General features: G+C 40.4%; 1 protein-coding gene across 1 annotated transcript; it reads left to right on the top strand.

Moving 5' to 3' along the window:
• Nucleotides 1–1,009: 1,009 nt before the first annotated feature.
• Nucleotides 1,010–13,876, top strand: avpr1ab (arginine vasopressin receptor 1Ab). The gene is made up of 3 exons (XM_063008101.1): nucleotides 1,010–1,913; nucleotides 10,946–11,272; nucleotides 13,872–13,876. Exons 1-3 carry the CDS (start codon nucleotides 1,028–1,030, stop codon nucleotides 13,874–13,876), a joined length of 1,218 nt encoding a protein of 405 aa, XP_062864171.1. The 5' UTR covers nucleotides 1,010–1,027.
• Nucleotides 13,877–24,006: the final 10,130 nt, after the last annotated feature.

Below are 24,006 nucleotides of genomic sequence, written 5' to 3' on the forward strand. Positions count from 1 at the left end.
ATTGAGTAGGTTGGGGAATCCACCACCAGCTCAGACAGAAGAAGTCACCTGGATTGAGTAGGTTGGGGTATCCACCACCAGCTCAGACTAAAGAAGTCACCTGGATTGAGTAGGTTGGGGTATCCACCACCAGCTCAGACAGAAGAAGTCACCTGGATTGAGTAGGTTGGGGTATCCACCACCAGCTCAGACTAAAGAAGTCACCTGGATTGAGTAGGTTGGGGTATCCACCACCAGCTCAGACAGAAGAAGTCACCTGGATTGAGTAGGTTGGGGTATCCACCACCAGCTCAGACAGAAGAAGTCACCTGGATTGAGTAGGTTGGGGTATCCACCACCAGCTCAGACAGAAGAAGTCACCTGGATTGAGTAGGTTGGGGTATCCACCACCAGCTCAGACAGAAGAAGTCACTTGGATTGAGTAGGTTGGGGTATCCACCACCAGCTCAGACTAAAGAAGTCACTTGGATTGAGTAGGTTGGGGTATTCACCACCAGCTCAGACAGAAGAAGTCACCTGGATTGAGTAGGTTGGGGTATCCACCACCAGCTCAGACTAAAGAAGTCACCTGGATTGAGTAGGTTGGGGTATCCACCACCAGCTCAGACTAAAGAAGTCACTTGGATTGAGTGCCGAAACGTATCTCTATGACAAACTTGTGTCCAGATGAACTGATTCAACTTTGTGGAATCACGATCAAGTTAAACTCAGGTCCAGTCTTGCATGTTGGTTATAGTTTGGGGGCGGGGGAAAGAAGGGAAGGGCGGAACTTCAAAGGTTTCCTGTTTAAAAGCAAAAGCGCACAGAGAAGCTGGGGTTAGAAATGCGAAATGCTCCTGGTAGCCTTAGTGTGCTGAAAATGTGAAAGCAAATGAAGCTGATTTGATCAGTGTGCGCGGACTTCAATCAGGATCAAATGGCGCATCTCGGATCGGGGCTGTGCGCCTCTGCGCATGGAATACAGCATGGAAACGGCACACATGATAACTGGACTCTGTGCCTGAGCACATCGGGTGCGCATTTCCGAATGGATGGAACTGAAAACAACACCGCTACAGGGAACAGCAGGTTTGCGGGTAACACCAGTGGTGACCCGTTCGGGCGCAATGAAGAAGTAGCCAAGCTGGAGATCACGGTGCTGAGCGTGACCTTTCTGGCTGCTGTAGTGGGCAATGTGAGTGTCCTGCTTGCAGTGCTAAACGCGGGCAAGAACAGCTCGCGTGTGCACCTGTTTATTAAGCACTTAAGCCTGGCAGATCTGGTGGTTGCGTTCTTCCAGGTGCTGCCCCAACTCTGCTGGGAGATTACCTTTCGCTTTTACGGACCCGACTTCTTATGCAGGTTGGTGAAGCACCTACAGGTGCTGGGCATGTTCGCGTCCACTTACATGCTGGTGATGATGACTGTAGATCGCTACATCGCGATATGCCACCCTTTGCGCAGCCTGCAAGGTGCCACCCGGCGTGCGCGCTTGATGATCGCGTGCACTTGGTTGTGCAGTGTGATACTCAGCGCACCTCAGTATTTTATCTTCTCTCTTAGTGAGATCGAAAGCGGCTCGGAGGTCTACGACTGCTGGGGTCATTTCATAGAGCCATGGGGGGTGCGTGCCTACATCACCTGGATCACCGTGGGCATCTTTCTCATTCCGGTCACCGTGCTCGCCCTGTGCTACGGGTTCATCTGCCGCAGCATTTGGAAGAACGTGAAGTGCAAGACGAAGAGCAGCGCGGCGCATGGTACGAGCGCACTGATCGGTAAAGCGTCGGTCAGCAGCGTCAGCACCATCTCCAGAGCCAAACTGCGAACCGTCAAAATGACCTTTGTGATCGTGCTGGCCTACATCGTGTGCTGGGCTCCGTTTTTTACTGTGCAGATGTGGTCCGTGTGGGACAAGAACTTCTCCTGGGATGGTGAGTGCCAAAAAGCGATATTACGCACACATCTTGAGTGGGCATTGTGGCAGCCTAGTGCTTGATTGGTTACATAATTCTAATAAAAGTAATGTACATTGCAGATTTATTAATGCATATTGTATTAAACATTAATATATTAAATCTATTCAAATACAAAAAGAGTGGTTAAGGTACTGGACTAGTGATCAAAAGGTCGCTGCCAGGTTGCCCCTGCTGGACCCTTGAGCTGCCCACGTGTGGGGGGGGCGTGGGTTAGCTTTGTTCTCCTCAATCAGAGCAGGGATCGGCATTGGTGGAGAGGAAGCATGACACAATCGGGCAATTGGACGCGCTAAAAAGGGAGAAAAAGGAGAGAAAATGCATAAATAAATTATAAAAATAAATAAATAAAAGTGCATTCTGGTCAAGTGCATCCTGTTTGCTTTAATTATCCTTGAAATAGAATAGAATAGAATAGAATCATACTGTCACTATACACAGCTACAATGGAATTTCGAATAGCATCTCTCCAACCAGACAGACAGATTTTATTAATTCTAATAAAAGTGCTGTACATTAAAGCTTTATTAATGCATATTGTATGAAACACAATAATATATTAAATCTATTCTAATACAAAAGAGTGGTTAAGGTACTGGACTAGTAATCAAAAGGTCGCTGTCAAGTTGCCACTGTTGGACCCTTGAGCAAGGTCCTTAACTTTCAATTGCTTAGACAACATACTGTCACAATACTGCAAGTCGCTTTGGATAAAGGCGTCTGCTAAATGCTGAAAATGTAAAAAAGTTCCTCCACACCCTGCTATGCAAACTATGTCTTAATTGACAGGCTCACAGTTATTTTAGGTCCTTCCTCATACTGTTTCAACTCAGATAGAAGCAGAAGATTGTTTTTATATAATAGATTTATACGACTATTGGAATGGATGCGACTTAAACATCCAAATTAATTATTTGGGGGGTGACCATACATTTCGGACTTGATAATAGCCTACTTTAAAAAATATCATTTATTTTAGAGCATTTGTTTTTTCATTGTCATGGCTTTCTTGACATATTATAAACCCTATTTTAAAACATACATAAGTTCTTACTGCGTTTTGCGATACTGAGATTTCTTTCATACTTTTTATCTATATAAATGTTCTTTCTAATGTAGTTTCTTATGTGTTGTCTTATTTGTTGTTGGTGTCAGTCACGTTACTAAAGATACAAGCTATAAATTATGCTTTCACAACAGAGATGTTCACAAGTCACAAAATACGAGTCTGAGTCGAGTCATGAGTCTTTAGGCTAGAGTCCGAGTCAAGTCACAAGTCTTTAGGCTAGAGTCCGAGTCAAGTCACGAGTCTTTAGGCTAGAGTCCGAGTCGAGTCACAAGTCTTTAGGCTAGAGTCCGAGTCAAGTCATGAGTCTTTAGGCTAGAGTCTGAGTCAAGTCACGAGTCAATATAATATACACAAAACAAGAAAAAAACGAATAATTTGTAAGTTCAGATAAAAACAACAACAGATTAGCGACTGTATTTTGCCGTTTTACTTAGTGCCTTTACTTTCCTAGGTACCAGTTAAAAGCTTAAACTGATGTTTTGTTTTCATTGCAAATTATGGCACAGCTGCCAAAATCCCAAACACAGCAAAAAAATCCATAATACTGCTTACCTTAGCTTATGTTCTTCCAGACGCTGTTAAATTTATAACCGTGTGTCCCATTAGGAATATAATCTGTTATTTTGTAAATATGTTTATAATTAAAAACCTCCAAACTTTTCCCGATTGTGAAGTAAAACACAAACTCGTTAGGAAGCCAATCAAGCGTTTCATTGACACATAATCTGTGTGACTCTGCAAACTAAATACATGCAAATAACAGCATTTCTTACTAAAAATTAAAGTCAGAAGGTCTGACTGGTTCAGAAAGCGGTTCTTACAATCATTAGCGCCAATTCTGCAGGAGCGTTCCATTGTCACAAGTAACTAATGTTGCTGACTTTTAATGTCCACAAGTCATTTTATGCGTCATGAGTCGAGTCCGAGTCATTTGAAATGAGTCAGAGTCAAGTCTGAAGTCACTGTGTGTGCGACTTATGCCTAGTTCACACTACACGATTTTTGCCCTGATCTTCGCTCAGCAACTGGTCGGCGCTAGATTTGCCGGCTCGGGAGCAACTCAGCGTTTGCTCGGCGATCAAAACTCGGCTCTCAATCGCTATGTGTGAACTACCCAACAACTCGATCCAACTGGCTTGCCGAGCACTCGGCGACCCGATCGAGATTTCTAGCATGTCAGATATCTGATCTGAGTTGCACGACCCGGCAATGAGTGCTATGTCGAACAGCCAATGAGAACGCAAGATACAGTGTGAGGGGAAACGCAGGGGAGGTGTGTAAACAGGTGGGACAGGGGGATAATATAGTTTATATCAGAATACACCGGCACACACACACGTTTTACAGTATTTCTGACTTGATCGTTCTCTACTAAACATAACACCAACGTTGCACTGCAAAAATATTAATTAACCTCCAACTTACTATAGAACAATCCACACTGTTCGTGTTGCCAAATCCACTCAGATTCATTTATTTTTCCTCCTTGATTTTACGCTGCACATCAGCGCACAAACAACTTTGATCACTCGCTACTTGTTGACGTGCATATTTGGACGTGGTATCATTAAACCCCTCGTCACTTCTCACGTTTGTTTTCGTGACAAAACATAGTTTGGGAGACCAGAGAAGCTCGCCTGCGATTCCAGTTGGTGATAGATCATGTAGTGTGAAACCCCCTATCGCAGATCAGTCGTGTAGTGTGAAATACACACCGACTGAAAGACTCCCGAGTGCAAGAGATTCAGTCGTGTAGTGTGAACTGTACAGCGACCCGACAAATCAGAAAGTCGTGTAGTGTGAACTTGGCATTAGAGTCCCCATCTCTGTTTCACAACTTTTACATTGTGTAATAATTGTTAAGTATGACAACTGATTCAAAGAACTAAGTTCTTCAGTGATGTAACTTATCATCACTGGTGTAACAGCTAAAAAAATGAAGCCAAAAAGCCAATCCATTCTGGTAATGACCCTTGTCAAATAATCCTTCACCTAATGAGCAACATTAGTAGCTTTGTGTGGGTACAACCACCAGAGGCATTAAAGACACTTTGACTTATTAGTGCTGTTTGTTTTAATTACGAAAAACTTTTCTTTCATACCATTTCCTGTATACCCAATGGCTGGATTCCAGGATCTAGATTGAGCATAATCTTAAAATTGCCTGAAATTGCCAATGCATATTATTTAAGTTAGAAGAAGACCTTAATTTGCAGTGGGAATAATGTAAGAAACAAGCCGGTTCTGTCTCACAGAAAAGTTATCAAATCTAATACAAACAAAAATGTACACGTAAACTTTTTAGCAGTGTTTTTCTTTTCACTGATTCATCCTGTCCGGGGTATTTTCCTGCCTTTATTCCAATGTTCCACAGCCCATGCAACTGTAATCAGGCAAAATCTGCTGTCAAAATAAACTTAATATTTTCATTACTTAGCTTTGATTACTTGGTGCTGTGGCAAAATTAATCATTGTGGTTAATGTGTGTTGTGCTCGGGTGGTGTAGCAGCAAAGTACGCTGGTCCAGTACTGCCGGGATCCAGGGTTTGAATCCCAAGTGGTGCTGTCAGCTGTCTAGAATTGGTCAATGCCCCATGATGGTTGTGATGTCTAGGTGTGTTACTGCATTGCACGACTGAACCCACCACAGCACTACCAAGAATAAAGCAGACACACCGAATGGGACTAGTTATGTAAAGTAAATAATAAGCTTTTAACTTTGTGACAGCAGTTTAGCAATGGCCCTTTTCTATTTCAGCATGACTGTAATGTGTATAAAGTGAGGTCAATAAACACATGGTTTGACAAGTTTGGCGTAGAGGATGTCGAGTGGCGGGTCTGGCCTCAATGCCATATAACATTTTTGGCATGCATTACTGAGTAGCTGACCTCAAAAATGCTATTTTCACTGAATAGACACACAATCCTTTAGATACACTTTAAAATCTTGTAGAAAACCAATTCTAATTGGTCCATCACGATGGTTTGATTGACATCCACATCTTCCAATTGTACACACTTTTGTTAATCAAGCCGAAAATGCTGCTAAATGTTCTGTGTGTAAAAGTTAAAATAAAAACAGCAGTTTTGCATAAGTGTGATGTTGTAGGTTCTGTATTTATTCCTTTAGAATATTTGTTTCACAGTCTGAGCATTGTTATTTAGATAGCTAGTTTAACCATGGTGCATTGAGACATGTATTATTACTGCTTAGTTGTTTGATAGGAGAAATGGCGGTATCGGATTTGTATCGGCAGATAATCAATTTGCAGTCTGTACAAATTTGGCATGAATTGTCATAAAGTAATGTGACAAAATGATGTAAAGACTTCTAAAATGTGTCAATTTTCCACCAACAAGTTACAAACTTCAGCTTTTAGTTAAAACAGAATAATTTTACTGTGTGTGCAAAAAATAAAAATAACACATTAAGGATGAACATTTAGAACATGGCCACCTGACGTTTAGAAAATGCTCAGCTGTTCTGGAAAATAGCTGTCATTATAATCTGAGAACGTTTTGTGCTGTTCAGTGGTCTCAGTTGAGGTAAATTTCCACATTGCCTCCCAACTTTACCATGCTGACATGAAAAGTAATGCTGTCTGGATGACATAATAATGTGGGGAGAATTTATCTTATTCTTATTTGACTGTTCCCGTTATGGATCGCCACAGCAGATCATTCGTCTCCATCTTGCTCTCTCCTGGGCATCCCACTCTATCACCTAAAACACATGCATGTCTTCCCTCACTGCATCCATAAACCTCTATTTGGTCTTTCTCTCCTATTCCTGCCTGGCAGCTCCATCATCAGCACCTTTCTCCTGACAGAACTTTTATTACTCCCCTGCACATGCCCAAAATATCTCAATCTCTCCTTAACTTTATCTCCAGAACATCCTACCTCAACTGTCCCTCTACGCCACCCATTCCACCCTGCCTGCATTCTGTTCTACACGTCTCTATCACAGTCTCTATTTCTTTGTACACTCAAATTCAAGTCCACATTCATCACCTCAACTCCCTGCAGCTTAACCTTTTCAGCACCCTCCCTCTCATTCACGCACATATACTCTATTTTGCTCCTGATAACTTTCATTCTCCTTCTTTCCAATGCATTCCTCAATCTGTCCAGGCTTTCCTTAACCTGCTCCCTACTCTTGCTACAAATCACAATGTCATTCGCAAACATCATAGTTAATGGAGACTCGTGCTTAAACTCATCCATCATCCTCAAGCTGTGGCTGATATTTGAACCATTATGCTTCTTTTCCACTCCTCAGGCATCCTTTCACAGTCCAAGATTTTGTTAAAGAATCTAATTAAAAACTTCTCTCGCCATCTGTCCTAAACATTTCCATGTTTCTACTGGTACGTCATCAGAGTTAACTGTCTTTCCACTCTTAATTCTCTTTATAAGTCCCCTGACTTTTTCTTTGCTCATCCAGGGCACTCTGTGGTTCACTATCTCTACGTCATCCCCCACCACCCAGCGCTTGTCTTCTTCCTTTACCCTCTCCATCTGATCCTTGGTTCGGTCATCATTCTCCTTCTTCTCCTTTTCACCTCCAAAGACATTCTACAGACTACCATCTGAGATTTACTAACTACACTCTCCCCTGCTATCACCTTACAGACTCCAATATACTGTAGTTCACCTATGTGCACATTTCCCTGCTCTTATATCTCACTGTGTTCCTCCTTCTTACAATGTGAGATGCCTATAGCCATTTCCATCCTTTTAGCAAAATCTACCACTCTCTGCCCTCCTTATTCCTATCCTTAACGTGTATTTACCCAACACATCCTCTTCCCTTCTATTTCCTTTACCAACATGCTCACTACAGTCAGCTCGAATTACAACTCTCTTTTCTTTGTATACCCTCTTCACAACTTCATCTCACTCACTCCAGAATTGTTCTTTCCCCTTGATCTCACAACCCAGTTGTGGTGCATATACACTAATGATATTCATCAGCATGCCATCATTTCCCAGCTCTACACTCCTCACTCATCTTTTCACCTTCATTACATTCTTGATTCCCCTCCCATGTACAATATGGTAGAACAGTTTAAACCCAACTCCAATGCTTCTAGCCTTACTCCCCTTTCATTTGGTCTTGGACTTCTTGTCTCCATTATACAAGTCTTAGTGCCCATGTTCAACATTCCAACTACCACCTTTCTGTCTCTCTCTCTCTCTCTGCTGTAGAACATTCTTTTCCCTCTCCTCCTTCTTCTCCTCCATGGCCCAACAGTAGAATAGTTTGCAATAGTATCCTGCTGACCAACAGTTCTAGAGGTAGTTGTCTAACCCAGGCGGGCGGCACAGTGGGTAGCACTGTTGCCTCACAGCAAGAAGGTCCTGGGTTCGATCCCCAGATGAGGCAATCCAGGTCCTTTCTGTGTGGAGTTTGCATGTTCTCCCTGTGTCTGCGTGGGTTTCCTCCGGGAGCTCCGGTTTCCTCCCACAGTCCAAAGACATGCAAGTGGGGTGAATTGGACATACTAAATTGTCCATGACTGTGTTTGATATAACCTTGTGAACTGATTAATATTGTGTAATGAGTAACTACAGTTTCTGTCATGAATGTAACCAAAGTGTAAAACATGACTTTAAAATCCTAATAAATAAACAAACTAACTAACCCAGGCTTGGGACCGGCACAAAGAGTGCACTAATACATGCCTCCCTATGGCTAGGTTGGGGAGAAATTATATGAGACAAACAAAGGAATTCAAACTAAGGACCTATTGTTTAAACATTTACATTTAAGACATTCAATTAGGCTTGTCTGTGAAAACCCTAAAATGTTTTCTTCATACTTTTATCAGTGAAATAAAAGTTAAACAAATTACAAAATTAAAAAAATAAAAACAAATTACAGTTTTTAGTTTTTATTGCGTTTTTTGAAAGTGTCCCAACTTCTCTGGAAATGGGGTTTGTACTTTATGTGTAATCTTTGTTAATTATTGTGTACCAAAATTGTGTGAGGTGATTAAGCAAAAAATAATTCGAAACAAAGATAATATAAATAAGAGAAACCACAGGTTTTAAAAATATTATATTATTACTGAAGGAAAACAGTACATAATACATTAAATATAATAACCAGTTCTGCCGGTTTAAGCAACAGCTAATACCAAATGTATTCTAATAATGGAACTCAGTATCATTCTGACCCTCACTTATTTGCATAATTGCTTTAATTTGGCCACATTAGAGGGATTTGTCTATTTAAGGTTTTGCCATATTACCTTGATGGGGTTCAAGTCAGGAAGTAAGCCATTCAGAGGTGAACTTGCTCTTGTGCTATGGGTCATTGTCTGGCTACGTCAATTAAATAAGCTTGAGCTTCAGATCATGAACTATTAACCAGACATTTTCCTAGAGATGATAATTTATGGTTCTGTTAGTTATGGCACTAACACAGCAAAGTATCCCCACACTATTACAGTACCACTACTATGTACTTTTTTCATCTCATGTGTTTTGATTGTGGCATAGTGTGGTACTTGTTGAAACCTTGTGGCCTTTTTCACATTGCTTGAAAGTTCAGATCAATGTTTAGATTCAACAAAGCTAACACTAATTAAGGTGTTTAGTACTAACTGTGCATAGTTATCAATTAACTCAGCTGAGAGGGCAGCTTTTTCCCTACAGAGCAAGCTAGTGTTATACATAAACGGAAATATCCATTCATGTATATATCTGAGGTTCTTCAAAAAGTTTCTGCACCTTTTAAACTCTATTTATTAAGAATTTAAAAAGCAAATTACATCACTTTTGTACATAGTCGCCTTCCGATGCATTTTTCGATGCAAAGTCGTACCAACTTTTTTATTATTATTATTTTGTTTATGCATTTTCTCCCCTTTTTCTCCTGACTTTTAGCGCATCATATTGCCCGATTGTGGCCCCTGCTCTGATCTGAGAACAAAGTTATCCCACACCCCCTCCAACACGTGGGCAGCAGCCATATGCTCTTTTCTCCTACACTAGATGAGATCAGCTGCAGACCAGCTCTGTGTACGGAGAGACACACCCTGATCCACACACTTTTCCCCGCCTCTGTGCAGGCGCCATCAACCAGCCAGCAGAGGTCATAGTTGCATCAGTTATGAGAGAGTCCCTATCCGGCTTAATGCCCCACACCATATGAACAACCGGCCAATTGTTGATCATGTGGCTGCTCAGCCCAGCCGGCAGGCAGAGCTGAGACTCGATACAATGTATTCGAGATCCCAGTTCTGGTGTCAGCGTGTGTTTTTACCGTTGCGCCACCTGAGCAGCTCTCATACCAACTTTTTAATGTCATCAGCAAAAAATGTTTTTGGTTGAGCGTGTAGCCACTGATGCGCCGCTGCTTTCACATCATTATCACATGAACATCTTCTTCCCCTTAAAGCTTCTTTGAGTGAACCAAAAAGGTGGAAATCAGATGACGCTAAATATGAACTATAAGCTCTCTCAGTCTCTCAAACACGACCAATTACTACTCCTCCCAACCTTATCATTTCCAACAAAAATTTAAAAGTGTGGAAACTTTTTGAAGATCCCTTGTATATTCAATTTAAGTATTCACATTAAGTATTAATATGTATTCAATTTAAATGATGTTTTAGATTAAACATGTCTGGCAATAATCATGCCTGGGTGTGGCTAGTAAAATTCAACCCAACAACCGAATTTGGTAAAGTGGTTTATTTAGTAGGAATAAGTGGGCAGGTACCTTTTTATATAGGGCCAAGTAGAGCTGAACAGCATCTCTCTTTCCATAAATAAAAACATAATTTTAAAAAGCATTTTGTGTATGCAGAAATAGAATAAACTGGGAAGTGGACAAATAGTGGTTGTAAGCTTTTTATTTATGATATTTTGCCTGCTATCATTTTAAATTATGTATATTTACCTTTTACAGATTCAGAGAACACTGCAGTGACCCTGTCGGCCCTTCTCGCCAGTCTAAACAGCTGCTGCAACCCATGGATCTACATGCTCTTTGGCGGTCCTCTTCTGCACGACTTTCTGCACTGCTTCCCATGTTGCCGCAAATTCAGATACGTCATCCGTAACAACTCTGACAGCAGTTTAAAAAGGAACACACTGCTGAGCAAACTACCCAGCACCTGCACACCCGCAAATGCCTCCGACTCTTTGAGGGACTCGCAGAAGTCCAGTAAGCCTGTAGCACCTGACTGTTCACAAAAAAGCAACCAGTGCACCAATGTGGACTCAAAGAAACATTGTAAGTGCTCAGCACTGGACAATCCATGCAAATCAAAGCAATCACACCTTGCTCAATTCCTTGATACAACAAGTTAAAGACTGTTTACAGACTCTGAGCCACATTTGTCCACTACAGTAGCAATGTTTTCAGTGTCTTTGTGTTATCTTAATATAATTACATATGGAAATGTTCCTTAATATTTATAAATATAGTACAGTCAAATGAACAGTACGTAAAATTGTATGAAAATAAGTATTTGTAGTTAAAATCATATTCTGTTTAGGCTTGCAGTGGGTCCAACATTGTCTGTGCATGCTTGCTTAATAGGAATACGCTGTGAACCTGGCACCAGATAGTGACTGGCTCACTTGCATTTAGACAGAATTTAGAGCTCATTCCACATGCGGAAAGCATATCAAATTTCTTATAGACATTGACTGAAGGTGAGGTTTAAAGCCCAGCTGCTGTGCAGTACCCACACTACCTGATGAACCACCACACCACACCAGTAAAAATATTTAGAAAAATTAGATCTATAATTGAAGTCTTGAGCTCTAACAGGCTTAACTGGCCATGCCTACGTTTTACTGAGTTTCGCTTTATTGCAGCTAAAAAAATGCAACTTTTTCTGTCTGGTTGGGCGGCACGGTGGCATCCCCTGGTGGGGTGGTCGGGGTCCTTTCTGTGTGGAGTTTGCATGTTCTCCCCATGTCTGCGTGGGTTTCCTCCGGGAGCTCCAGTTTCCTCCCACCGTCCAAAGACATGCAAGAGAGGTGAATTGAAAATACAAAATTGTTCATGACTGTGTTTGACATTAAACTTGTGAACTGATGAATCTTGTGTAACCAGTAACTACCATTTCTGTCATGAATGTAACCAAAGTGTAAAGCATGTTGTTAAAATCCTAATAAATAAATAAATACATTTGCTGTTTGGTTAAGAAACCTGCATGAGTGGTGGATGATTCCGGTAGGGTTTTATGAGAATCCACCACTGGCAGGTAAAAAGAAGTAACCGGCGAATACATGCCTATTTGAAGGGGCAGGTACTAGTCTGCGACTCTCCTTGGCCAGCATGGGGGTGGTGCAAGTGGCATAGGAATTGTAATTGGGATTGGATTGTGAAAAAAAGGGCAAAATATCCCAAACAAATGTTACTTATAGGTTTATTTGTCAATATTTTAGTTTTAGATAAAGCTAATTAAACAATCAGCCTTTACCAAGAGTGCCAGGCATTTTGGGTATGTTCACCAAGGTGGAATGTCTTCCTCCAGAAAGTAGCAGATGAAATAAATAATTTGCTGAATAAATGTAAATAAAAAAGGATGTTAAAATGAAATGTAAGCAATGCCTCAATAATACATTTAAGCCTCAAGTCAAAATTGTTTCTATGGTGACAAGGAAAACTGTTATAAGGCGACAAGACTGTGCAGCTGGTAGCATAAGTGTGGCACCGTAATGAGGACCCTCACCGTCATTTTCTGTAATGAGTTATTTTCATGTTTGTGTTGGTTTTCTCTGGATAGTTATGTACTCCAACCTCCCAAGAACATGTTGTAAGTAGATGAAAATGACTATTGTCCTGTCCCGGGTGTATTCCAGCCTTTCACAAACCAGTTTTAGATAAAAAGCAGCCATGCTGTTGTAGCATGCATGACGCTTGACATTATCTTGCTGAAATAACCATGGACATCCCAGGAAATAACGTTGCTTTGATGACAACATTCGTCTCTCTAAAATTCCATTTCATGCCTTCACATCAATGGTTCAATCACACATGCACCTCCACAGCACAACAGGATTTGCATCTTTTGCCCATAATCTAGATGGTCCTTTTCCTCTTTGGCATGAAGAACTTAACGTCAGTGAAACAAGTGGACACGTCTGACCACAGAACATTTCCACTGTGTTTTGATCCAGCTAAGCATGAGCAGGTATCAGCATTTGTTTATATATATAAAATAAAATAGTTCCTAAAAAAAGGTTTGTCGATATTAAAAGTCATTTCTTTGTTGTCAGTTAAATAAAGGTTTAAAAGAATGAACAAATTATAGATTCTTGTTTTTATTTTATTTTACAGAATACCCCAAGCTTTATAGAAATTGGGTTTATACACTAAACATTTTCATAATATGCAGAGGGAAACCAACAGGGTCCTTCACACCATCAGAGAGGGTCTAAGATACTCTATAAAAATAATATTTTGAAAGTAAGCAGTTCTACTTTTATCTACTCATAATTTGACAATCAAGATTTAAACAAATACAAATCTAATCAAATAAATCATTTATACCTGCCGGTTCAATTTGTGAATGGGAACAGTTAAAAGTACAGAAGCCCCTTCGTCTCCCTGTAATAATTTGTCACCTCTGCTGTTGCTGGAAATAATATTGGTGATTGGTAGAACAAAAGACAATTATTTTAACCATTTATCCTGTTTATTTAAGGGAACAGTACAAGAAAACAGAATGAAACTGATTCAGTAGTTTAGGAGAGGACACAGTAAACTTCACTGGTTTTGTTCTTCAGTCAATAAAAGGGGGTGTCACAGGGCCAAGGTTCAAGAGTCACAGTTTGCTACTGGTAATATGTGCCTTTGCTCTTTTTACCCCAATCAGCCTGACTTCCAGTAACAAGTGCTGGTAGAATTATTTTGGACTACTACACTTAGTGGAACTGGGTAAGTTTAACCCAGATTTTTTACACAAACTTGACTTTTTAGTCAAGTCAAGTCAAATTTATTTATATAGCGCTTTTTTACAATGGACATTGTCTCAAAGCAATTTTACAGAATCCAACAGACAAAAAAAAACCCTACTGAGCAAACTGAGGACAACAGTGGCAAGGAAAAACTCCCTTAAAATTACAGGAAGAAACCTTGAGAGGAACCAGACTCAGCAGGGTGGCCTGGAGGATACTTTAAATAAATAGGATTTAGTGCATTCCAAATATTATCCCTGAGGACAGTGAGAAGCTATTCCAAAAGTTACAATTTAAAACAATTTATTCATTCCATTTGTTTAAGTCTGTTGTCCCACTGGAACACTCAGTTGCACTGAGATTTAAGAACTTTAAGGTATTTTTCTTTTATTATTGTTTTGTCCACGTTATACAATGAATTCAGTTTTAATTAACAGCATCAGAAAACAATACTACGGCCACCATGCTTGAGACACGATGCTGTTTAGAAATGGATCCAAGTAAATATATTTTCTAATTTCAAATTAATTCCATCTTTTGACTAATGCATACATGCATACATGATGATTGGGGCATGTTTAGTAAAACCAAGCAATCTACTGGCCTGTTTTTGGATATTTGAGTACCCTGCCAAACACAGAAATGTAGAATTAAATCAGATTGCATCAGTTAAAGAGTTTATTTTAAATCTGCAATATGAATGTACTTCTTTGGATTGAAATATTTTTAATGCAAACAGCCACTAAGCAGTATCATAACAGGGAGAATAAGGTGCTTTAAGGGCTTTTTTCATTTGTTGCCATGACAGGGACCTGAACTGTGCTTATGGCCATGGGCATGATATGATAAACCACCAAAACACTGAGCCTCTTTGAGTAAGATCATTCTAAAGGGATGTCAAACACAAAAGTGGAACTTTTGGGTTAAAAACACATATACAGCAGCTTTTTTAACAGCACATATTTTAATATGATGTTGTTTAAAGTTTCAGAATGTCATTTAACCTTGTGGCTTGAAAAAAGCACAGTATCTGGTTATTTCTCCGTACCCATATAAACGGGGTTTCATATGGCATAAATGCAAGAAAGAGGCCCCTGCTTCAGCTTTTTTCTTTTTTGAGTTTCAAGGAGTTAACTGTGCAGCAGCTTCCAGTCCTGTTGTGATAAGGAGCTGTTGGTGCTTTTTTTTAAATCCCATCTAACATCCAGACAAGTTTCCTCTCAGTTGACAATTCTTTTTTTTTTGTTTTTTCCTGACCAAAACAACATGCTTCCTGCACTCCTGAAGGGATTAGGAAGCCATGCCACAAAGTCAAATGGCATTACAAATGTTTATACACCACGAATAATACATAATATATAAACAACTGTTGAAAGATGGTTAATGAATATTTAAAATACAAGCTTCAAATATTCCGCTAGCACACCAGTGCCGAGATTCTGAACTCCTTGGTTCGAAATTCGCCATTGCCACTGGTCAGCTGGGCGCCATGTGGCGGGCACAATTGGCAGTGCCTGTAGCAGATACTAATTGGACACCGTATCTGCAGGGTGGGGGCCAGACTATGTGTGGGGTGGAATCTTCATACACTGTGTAAGAACCCTGATTGACGGAAGAGACGCCTGTGCAGAGTGCAGGGGCGAGAAGAGGAGGGCTGTGCACGTGTTGGAAGAGGCGTGTACAGCGACGTGCTCTCCTCGGATGCAATCAGGTATCCCTCAGCAGCGGAAGACCAATTTAGTGCGCTAAATCAGGAGGAAAATTGGGAGAAAATGTATTAAAAAAAATCTGTTGTCTAATGGGTCACCCATATGGGATTTAAACTTTGCAGACAAATATGTCTTAATCTGGAAATCTAAACACCTCTAGCAAAAACTGGCTGCTTGTAGCCCAAAAAGAAAGTAATATCCAGCATCTTTTGATCTGTCTACTCTGGACATGCAGTGTGCATCCTGCCTGAGATGCTACTTTTATTACTGACTGTAGTTCATCTGTTACTCTGCATGCTTTTTTAGCCTGCTTTCACCCTGTTCTTCAATGGTCAGGACCCCCACAGGCCCACTACAGAGCAGGTATAATTTGGGTGGTGAATCATTCTCAGTACTGCAGTGACACTGACATGGTGGTGGTGTGTTAGTGTGAGTTGTGCTGGTATGAGTGGATAAGAGTTTTTAAACACCTCACTGTCACTACTGGACTGAGAATAGTCCACCAACCAAAAATATCCAGCCAACAGCGCCTGTGGGCAACGTCCTGTGACCACTGATGAAGGTCTAGAAGATGACCAACTCAAACAGCAGCAATAGATGAGGGATCGTCTCTGACTTTACATCTACAAGGTGGACCAACTAGGTAGGAGTGTCTAACAGAGTGGACAGTGAGTGGACACGGTATTTTAAAACTCCAGCAGCGCTGCTGTGTCTGATCCACTCATACCAGCACAACACACACTGACACACCACCACCATGTCAGTGTCACTGCAGTGCTGAGAATCATCCACCACCTAAATAATACCTGAACTGTGGTGGTCCTGTGGGGGTCTTGACCATTGAAGAACAGGGTGAAAGCAGGCTAAAAAGGTATGTAGAGAAATAGATGGACTACAGTCAGTAATTGTAGAACTTCAAAGTGCTTCTATATGGTAAGTGGAGCTAATTAAATTGAAAAGTGAGTGTAGAATCCAGGAGTTGGTGTTAATGTTATGGCTGATCGGTGTATGATAAATGAGATTGGTCATTGTAGACCAAATTATAAATTGAGAATTAAAAATGCATTAGCACTAATGTGACCAGAGTAAAAAACAAATGTAATTAACGTACTTCTACTTCACTTTTTAATTGGTTTAGAAAACATTGGAAACATTGGTTTTGTTATTCAATACAGTTTCAGTGTAATTATATATACTGTACACTCAGTTTCAGTCCACATTAACTTTATACCTGGTCAGAAAACAAAAAATAAAATATGTATGCACTAATTTATCTCATAGTGTCTGGGGAAAGATAAGCTGTATGTATTGTTTCAAAAACACCATTACTGCTGTGAAGTATAGAGGTGGGGGCATCATGGCATGGGGCTGCTTCACTGCAAATAGTACTGGGGCGTCATACGTAGCTTGTTGATTGATGGCACAGAGATGAGGCGAACAGAGACGAGGGATAATGAGGATTACGGTGTGACTCTCCATACACAAAGCTGATCCACATATAAACACTATGCATGTGAAAAGATGCAGTCGGTACTGCACACATGTAGGAGGGGGTGTGTGATAGTTGCGGCTCTCCTCAGTCAGGAGTGAAGGTTAGCATCAGTAAAGGTAAAGCGTACTAATTATGATATTCTGAAGCAATCTTAGTCCATGCAGGGCAAGAATGAAAAGCACTACTAAGTGTGATGACCTTCGAGATTTTTGACGACACTGCATGAGAAATCATGCTACAGTGATAAATTTAACCATGGAATCAGCGATCATCAGAAAACTGTTTTCACCTACCACAGTCCACTGCTGCATCAGAAAATGCACCTCAAAACTCTATACACAAAGAGAAAGCCATACATTAGTTCTATACAGAAACACCACAGAGTTCTCTGGGCCCAAGCTCATCTGAGAAGGACCTAATGACTGCGGAAACATGTTCTTTTGTCAGATGTGTTCATGTTTCAGCTTGCTTTCTGAAAAAAGGACATTGAGTTATCTGTGACAACAATGAAAGGGACCATCCAGGCTGTTATTAGTGAAAACTGCAAAAGTCAACAACTGTCATGGCATAAGGGTGCATCAGTGCCCACGGCATGGGTGACTTGCACATGTATGAAGGTACCATTGATACAGAGGTGTGGATTTTAATTTTTAAAAGGTGTTGCTATCAACCCAGTGCCATTTTCCAGAAATCTGTGGTTGTTGATATATTACGAAGGATTTCATTTGCAAAACTGCAAGAGTTAGTATCTGTTGCAAAGATTAATAGGAAAGGTGACAGAACACAGCCCTAAACATGCCTTTTTACCAACTTATTTAAGTGTGTTGCAGACATTAAATTTTAAATGTCTTTAAGAGAATTGACAAATCACAGATTCTTCTTTTGACTGCATTTTACAAAATGTCCCAGCTTTTCTGTAAATGGGGTTTGTAATCAAATATATATTTAAATATACTACTTTTTCATATTATATTGAAGGAATCCTTGGTCCATGTTTATCTGCTAAAATCTGAAAGTTTGTACATGCAAAATGGTCTTCTTTTCCTGATAAACATATTGACAAAAACAAGAAGTACATTAACAAAGGAAGGAAATGCAAGTACAATGGGCAGTTAGAAAGAGATCAATGCGTAGTTAAAAATGGAAATACTTTAATCTTAGCAAGAACAGATATGCTTTCTGACCCTTCTAAACAACAACTGTGAAAGCCATACATGCCAATGATTTTCATCAAAGCCCTTGGCACATTCTTTAAACCATCTCTATTGTGCTAATTCCTTTACCAAATGTTATCTTGACAAAAACATTACTTATCAAGGAATCAAGGAGGGTTTATTGTCATTCACATCACATGTGGTACATGAGGTGGAACGAAATTATGACCCAAGGTCCCAGTTACACCCAATAAAATATCTAATATATACAATACAAAAGAATAATCATAGTATGAAAAATATTTACAAATATAAAAAGTAGAAGTAAATGTAGCAATGTAAAAATGTAGAAATGTAAAAATGTAGAAATGTAAAAATGTAGAAATGTAGCAGCAACATGAACAATAAGAGTGCATTTAACTTATAAGCATGGGTAGTAGAACTGAGTAGCAGCATAATAAAATGACCAAGTGCAAGGTGCAAAGACAGTGTCTTATTGTGCGTAAATGTAAGGTGTCCAAGTGTACTCTGAAAGTGTCAGTGCAGAGTGTTTGGCGAGGTGGAGTTTGAGAGTCTTACAGCTTCGGGAATGAAGCTGTTTCTCAGTCTTGTTGTTCTACACTTAATGCTCCGCAGCCTCCTGCCTGAGGGGAGCGGGACAAAAAGTGAGTGTGCTGGGTGAGTGGGGTCCTTCATGATGCAGGTGGCCCTTTTCCTGCATCTGGAGGTGTAGATGTCGGTGGTGGTGGGGAGGCTGACTCCGACCGTCCTCTGTGCCGCCTTCACCACTCTCTGCAGAGCTTTCCTGTCTGCAGCCGAGCAGCTTCCATGCCACACGTTGATGCTGGAGCACAGGACGCTCTCCACCACACATCTGTAGAAGGAGGTGAGGACTGAGCTCCCGAGTCCGGCTCGCCTCAGCCGCCTGAGGAAGTAGAGCCGCTGATGTGCCTTCTTGACCAGACAGGAAGTGTTGTTGCTCCAGGTGAGGTTGTTACTCAGGTGCACACCTAAGTACCTGTAGCTGGAGACCACTTCCGCCTCAGATCCTCCGACGTGCAGGGGGAGGTGGGCGTGTCTGCTCCTTCTGAAGTCCACGATCATCTCCTTCGTCTTCTTCGTGTTGATGCAGAGGTTGTTCTTTCTGCACCAGTCCTCCAGGTGTTCCACCTCCTGTCTGTAGTTGGACTCATCATTGTTTGTGATGTTTCCAACCACTGCTGTGTCGTCCGCAAACTTCACAATATGACAGCCCGGATGGAGAGGTGAGCAGTCATATGTGAGCAGTGTGAACAGGAGGGGGCTCAACACGCAGCCCTGAGGGGAGCCAGTGCTGAGGATAGTGGTGGAGGAGGAGATGTCATGGATCTTCACCGACTGCGGCCTGTTGGTCAGGAAGTCCAAGACCCAGTTGCAAAGGGAAATGCTCAGTCCAAGTGAGAAGAGTTTGTTTGTTAGGGTCTGGGGAATCATGGTGTTGAAAGCAGATGTAAAGTCCACAAAGAGCAAACGAAACCTGCTACTGATGAATAACCTCAGGAGCTTTAAATAAACAATTTAGAGCTGCATAACAGGGTTATGATTAGGATCTAGAGTACAATGGGCATTTCCTCTCCTGTCGTGTATATTCTTCATTAGTTCCTGGTTACTTTCATAAGGCCTAACACATTCTGCACCTGTTTATACTGTTTTAAAATCCTCACTTGTTTTGTTCCCTAACCCCCAGCATTACTTTGGGTGAAAACCTAGGGAGCTCTCTACATAGACAGCATTTTACGTCATCCTACACTCGCTTCCGAGAAGTAGGCTGTTCGAAATCCTAGATGCCTTAATATGCTCACTAGTAAGGTATCTTAAAATTTCAATGGTATTTTGACCAGTGGCGTAACTAGGAGCGCATGGGGCCCAGTGCAAAAAACTATTTTGGGCCCCCTCAATAAATTTAATATATATCTATTGGCCTAGTAACGTTAAGCAGGTTACACAGATTCCCAAAATCCCTTGCTGTGCACTCACTGTATATTTTGATTAAATGTATTCTGATATTTCATTGTCTTTGAGTTATTTTACTTAACGAAAATATTGTTGTGTTTGTACTTTCGTTATCACTGCACTTTACCGCTAGCATTAGCCACTTGCTACTGTAGAGGGTCGGCTCACCTAGCCACTGCGAGTGCTGCTCGTCCGTCGGGAATGCTACGGGTCTTTTGCTGCGTGCGGTGGTGGAGGTGTGGGAATAAAGGCACACGACAAGGTAGAGTTAACTGTTTAGTCAGGACTTCAATGAGCGTTACAACACTTTAGACTGCCTAGCTCCAGCACCCGAACTACCTATTGCGTTCAATGCTAGGGCCATACGGCGAGTCTCATATACAAAACTAACTAATTGCAGAACGTCCGAACACACATGTATAAACCGGGTGCTGCATTCTGAATGGGTGAGCTAAATGTCACTCACATATTGCCGCTAAAATATTGTAATATAATAATAACCACCTGGCGAGTGGAGGGTTGAGTTCATGTCATGGAGGCCCCCCCCGCCATGGGCCCCAGTGCACCTGCCACCCCTGTCCCCCTGGTAGTTACGCCCCTGATGACTCAAGAACAAGTGAGCATCCGATGCTGCCTTAGCGGTGGAGGCAATCCCAGCATTCAGTGCGGCACAGTGCGGTTATTTCCAAATGTAAATAAATTATTATTGATTTTTAATTTGTATAAACTTAAGTGTCATTTATTTGCAAATTCGGGCTTGTTAGCGAATTTAACTGTTTTCGGTACACGAAGGCAGATGTTAGTTGATTGGATTGAATGGCATGAGGCTAACTGTGTTAGCTTAGTTAGCGAAAACTGATGGAATCGCTGTCTAAATAGCGTGTTTGAATAACCTGCCTTATAAGTCAATGACTTATTAGAATCCTCTCTACTGAGGCAGTTGCCTATGTAGGCTGTAAGACGGCAAAGCAGCTCACTAGGTTTTTGAACACACCCTTTGTCTCTTGTTTTAGTTAAATAATTAAACAACTAACAACTGTTTTGGAACTTTCAGCAGGACAACAGTAAACTCTTCACAACCAAGCGAATTTAAAGCCCAAGTGCACTGGGTGAAAGAAATTTAGAAAGTTATCTTTATAGTAAAGTTTAATGCACTGACTGGATTAAATAATGCTAAACGTAGCTGTCGTGCATTAGTCGTAAAAGGCCAAGAACTTCTTGAACTTGTAGTTTTTCTAGAACTTCTGCTAGTAGCTGTCCTGTGCTCCCCTCTGCTGATGAAAAAGAGTGTGGCTGTGCAGTTTGTTACAGGTAATGCCAGTGGTGTGTTGTTATGTTTACAGCATTTAGCAAATGCTGTACAGACGTTTCACAGAAGTGCTTCTCTTATTAAACATTTTCTTACTCTGGTTTAATTAGACAACCAAAAAGTACACAAGACATTAAAACATTTAAGGCTCCTATTTAGGCCCCTCGTAAAGAATTAAGCTGTTAGCTGTCTTTTAAAGACAGCAACAGACCCAGCTGTTTGAACAGACAGGTATTAGTACAGAGAAGGTAGCTCAAAAGGTTAAGGTGCTGGATTAGTGATCAAAAAGTTCCAAGGTTTAAGCAGCTCTACCACCAAGTTGTCATTGTTGGGCTCCTGAGCGAGGTGCTTAACCCTTGATTGCTTGTATTCTATTCAGTAACAGTTATAAGTAGCTTTGGATAAACGGTCTGATAAAATGCTGTGAATGAAATGTATATGTAAGAAGAGAAAAGTATTGATGCTCGTCTTATTTGAGTTTTAAATAGAGGATCAAGACAAGCTAGGCTTTTGGCTCAAAGGGTCCATGATCTGTCTGGGGTGTTTTCTGTCTTTTGCCCAATTAATCAGAAACCACAACCTTTACCAGGATAAAGCTGTCATAAAACTCTGTAAAGACTATGAATGAAGGAATAAATGGATTATCTGAATTTTGTCATTAAGAATCATTATGATTTATTGAGAGTCATTAAGTGAGATGGCAAGATTTTGGCAAATCACCAAGAATATATATCAGCATTAAATAATAGTTTTAAATACAAATGAGTATATTAAAAGATATAATATTTTTTTCCCTTGAAATACTTCTTGGTCTACTGTTTGTCTTATTGTTTTACAATTCATTTAGCAATAAATAAATAACATACAAATTAAGGGAATTCTACCATAACAATATTTACATAAATTCATGCCTGTTTCCATGATGAATTGGCGTCCTGTCCAGGGTCTGTTCCTGCATTGCTCCCAGTGATTCTGGTAAAACTGGACTCTTCATGACCCTGGCCATGATAAAGCAGTGGTAAAGCATGAAAATGAAATTGTGACAATTGACAGATTGTCACAGTTGTTTAGGTGAGAGCTGTAGCAGGATGGGGAAGTGGGGGGATGAACGTGGGAGTAATTGAATATCCAGTCATGCTAGATGATAATGTCATTTAAATATGCTGTAGCATATGCACTGTGTGGATGCTTTGTTGCAGTGCTAACAATTGTAGCACACAGCTTTTCAGAATACTCAGAATATATATGAAAATTCTGGAAAAGGAAAGGGCTTTACATCTCTGAATTAGCAATTACAGACAACGTCAATAATTTAAAGGGGTGTCCCAATACTTTTGTTGTCCATGGCTTCAGTCATATTGAAACGGAAGAAGCCTGGCACAACCTTGAACCTTCCTAGAGCTGGCCTTAACGCAATAAAGTGGGCCAAAGCATTGGGACCAACCCCCAAATATTTGCAAAAATTTACTATTGTACTATTTTGTGTTGACCCACATTTTACTTTAATCTGCAATATTTGTAAAGCATTTAATTTAGAAAGGTAATAAACCTGCTGTTTCTTGTATATGCAGGATAAGCACAGTTTTCTGCTAAGGTCTACATCATGTATTACACAATAATAAGATACAATTATTACATACATGTGTAAGGGCCATGTAGCCTATTTAATATAAAAAACTTATTTTTGATTATGATTTGGACAGTGTTCTATGTCCAATAAAACATTCACAAATGAAAAACAAAACATTTCTAAGTTTATTGTGTCTTTTTAAGTCTAATTTAAAATCCAACTTTAATACAACTGGCACGTTTGAAATGGTTTTCTGCAAGATTTTGGCATTGTGCGTTGGACTGGAATTTGAGACCATTTAGTTAAAAGACTATTTGTGATGTCAGGCCTTCCAATTTTCTCCAAAGGTGTTCAGTAAGGTTAATGTAGGCTATGTGCATTGTTATTGGAATTCGTATTCTGACGTATATTAAAGGATTATTTTAACAAGAAGATGAATGATCTATCTGCTCTTTTCAGTCATTCAAATCTACTGACTTAGCTCATCAACTGATCTTAAGGATGTATTTGCATTAGCCTGGCAAATTTGTAAGGACACTATTTGTATTATACATTTGTTAAATAAGATTATAAATTAATTAAATACAAAAAAGAATGAAAGCAATGACACCACAGCTTGCTGTCTTTGGCACGTGTAAACACCACTGCTTTGTCGAGTGGAAGGGGCTAGTGAAGGTCAGATGCTAATTTGAGACGCTCCCTGACAACGTCTTTTGTGCTGGCCAATCAGAAACAGAATTTCGGGAGGTTCTGTATTGCGCTGTAGCGCTGCGTTTGAATACACGTGATTTTGTATTATTATTTGATAAAGTTTTACTCATGTTATA

The sequence above is a fragment of the Trichomycterus rosablanca genome, chromosome 1 (assembly GCF_030014385.1).
Source record: "Trichomycterus rosablanca isolate fTriRos1 chromosome 1, fTriRos1.hap1, whole genome shotgun sequence".
Taxonomy (NCBI): domain Eukaryota; kingdom Metazoa; phylum Chordata; class Actinopteri; order Siluriformes; family Trichomycteridae; genus Trichomycterus; species Trichomycterus rosablanca.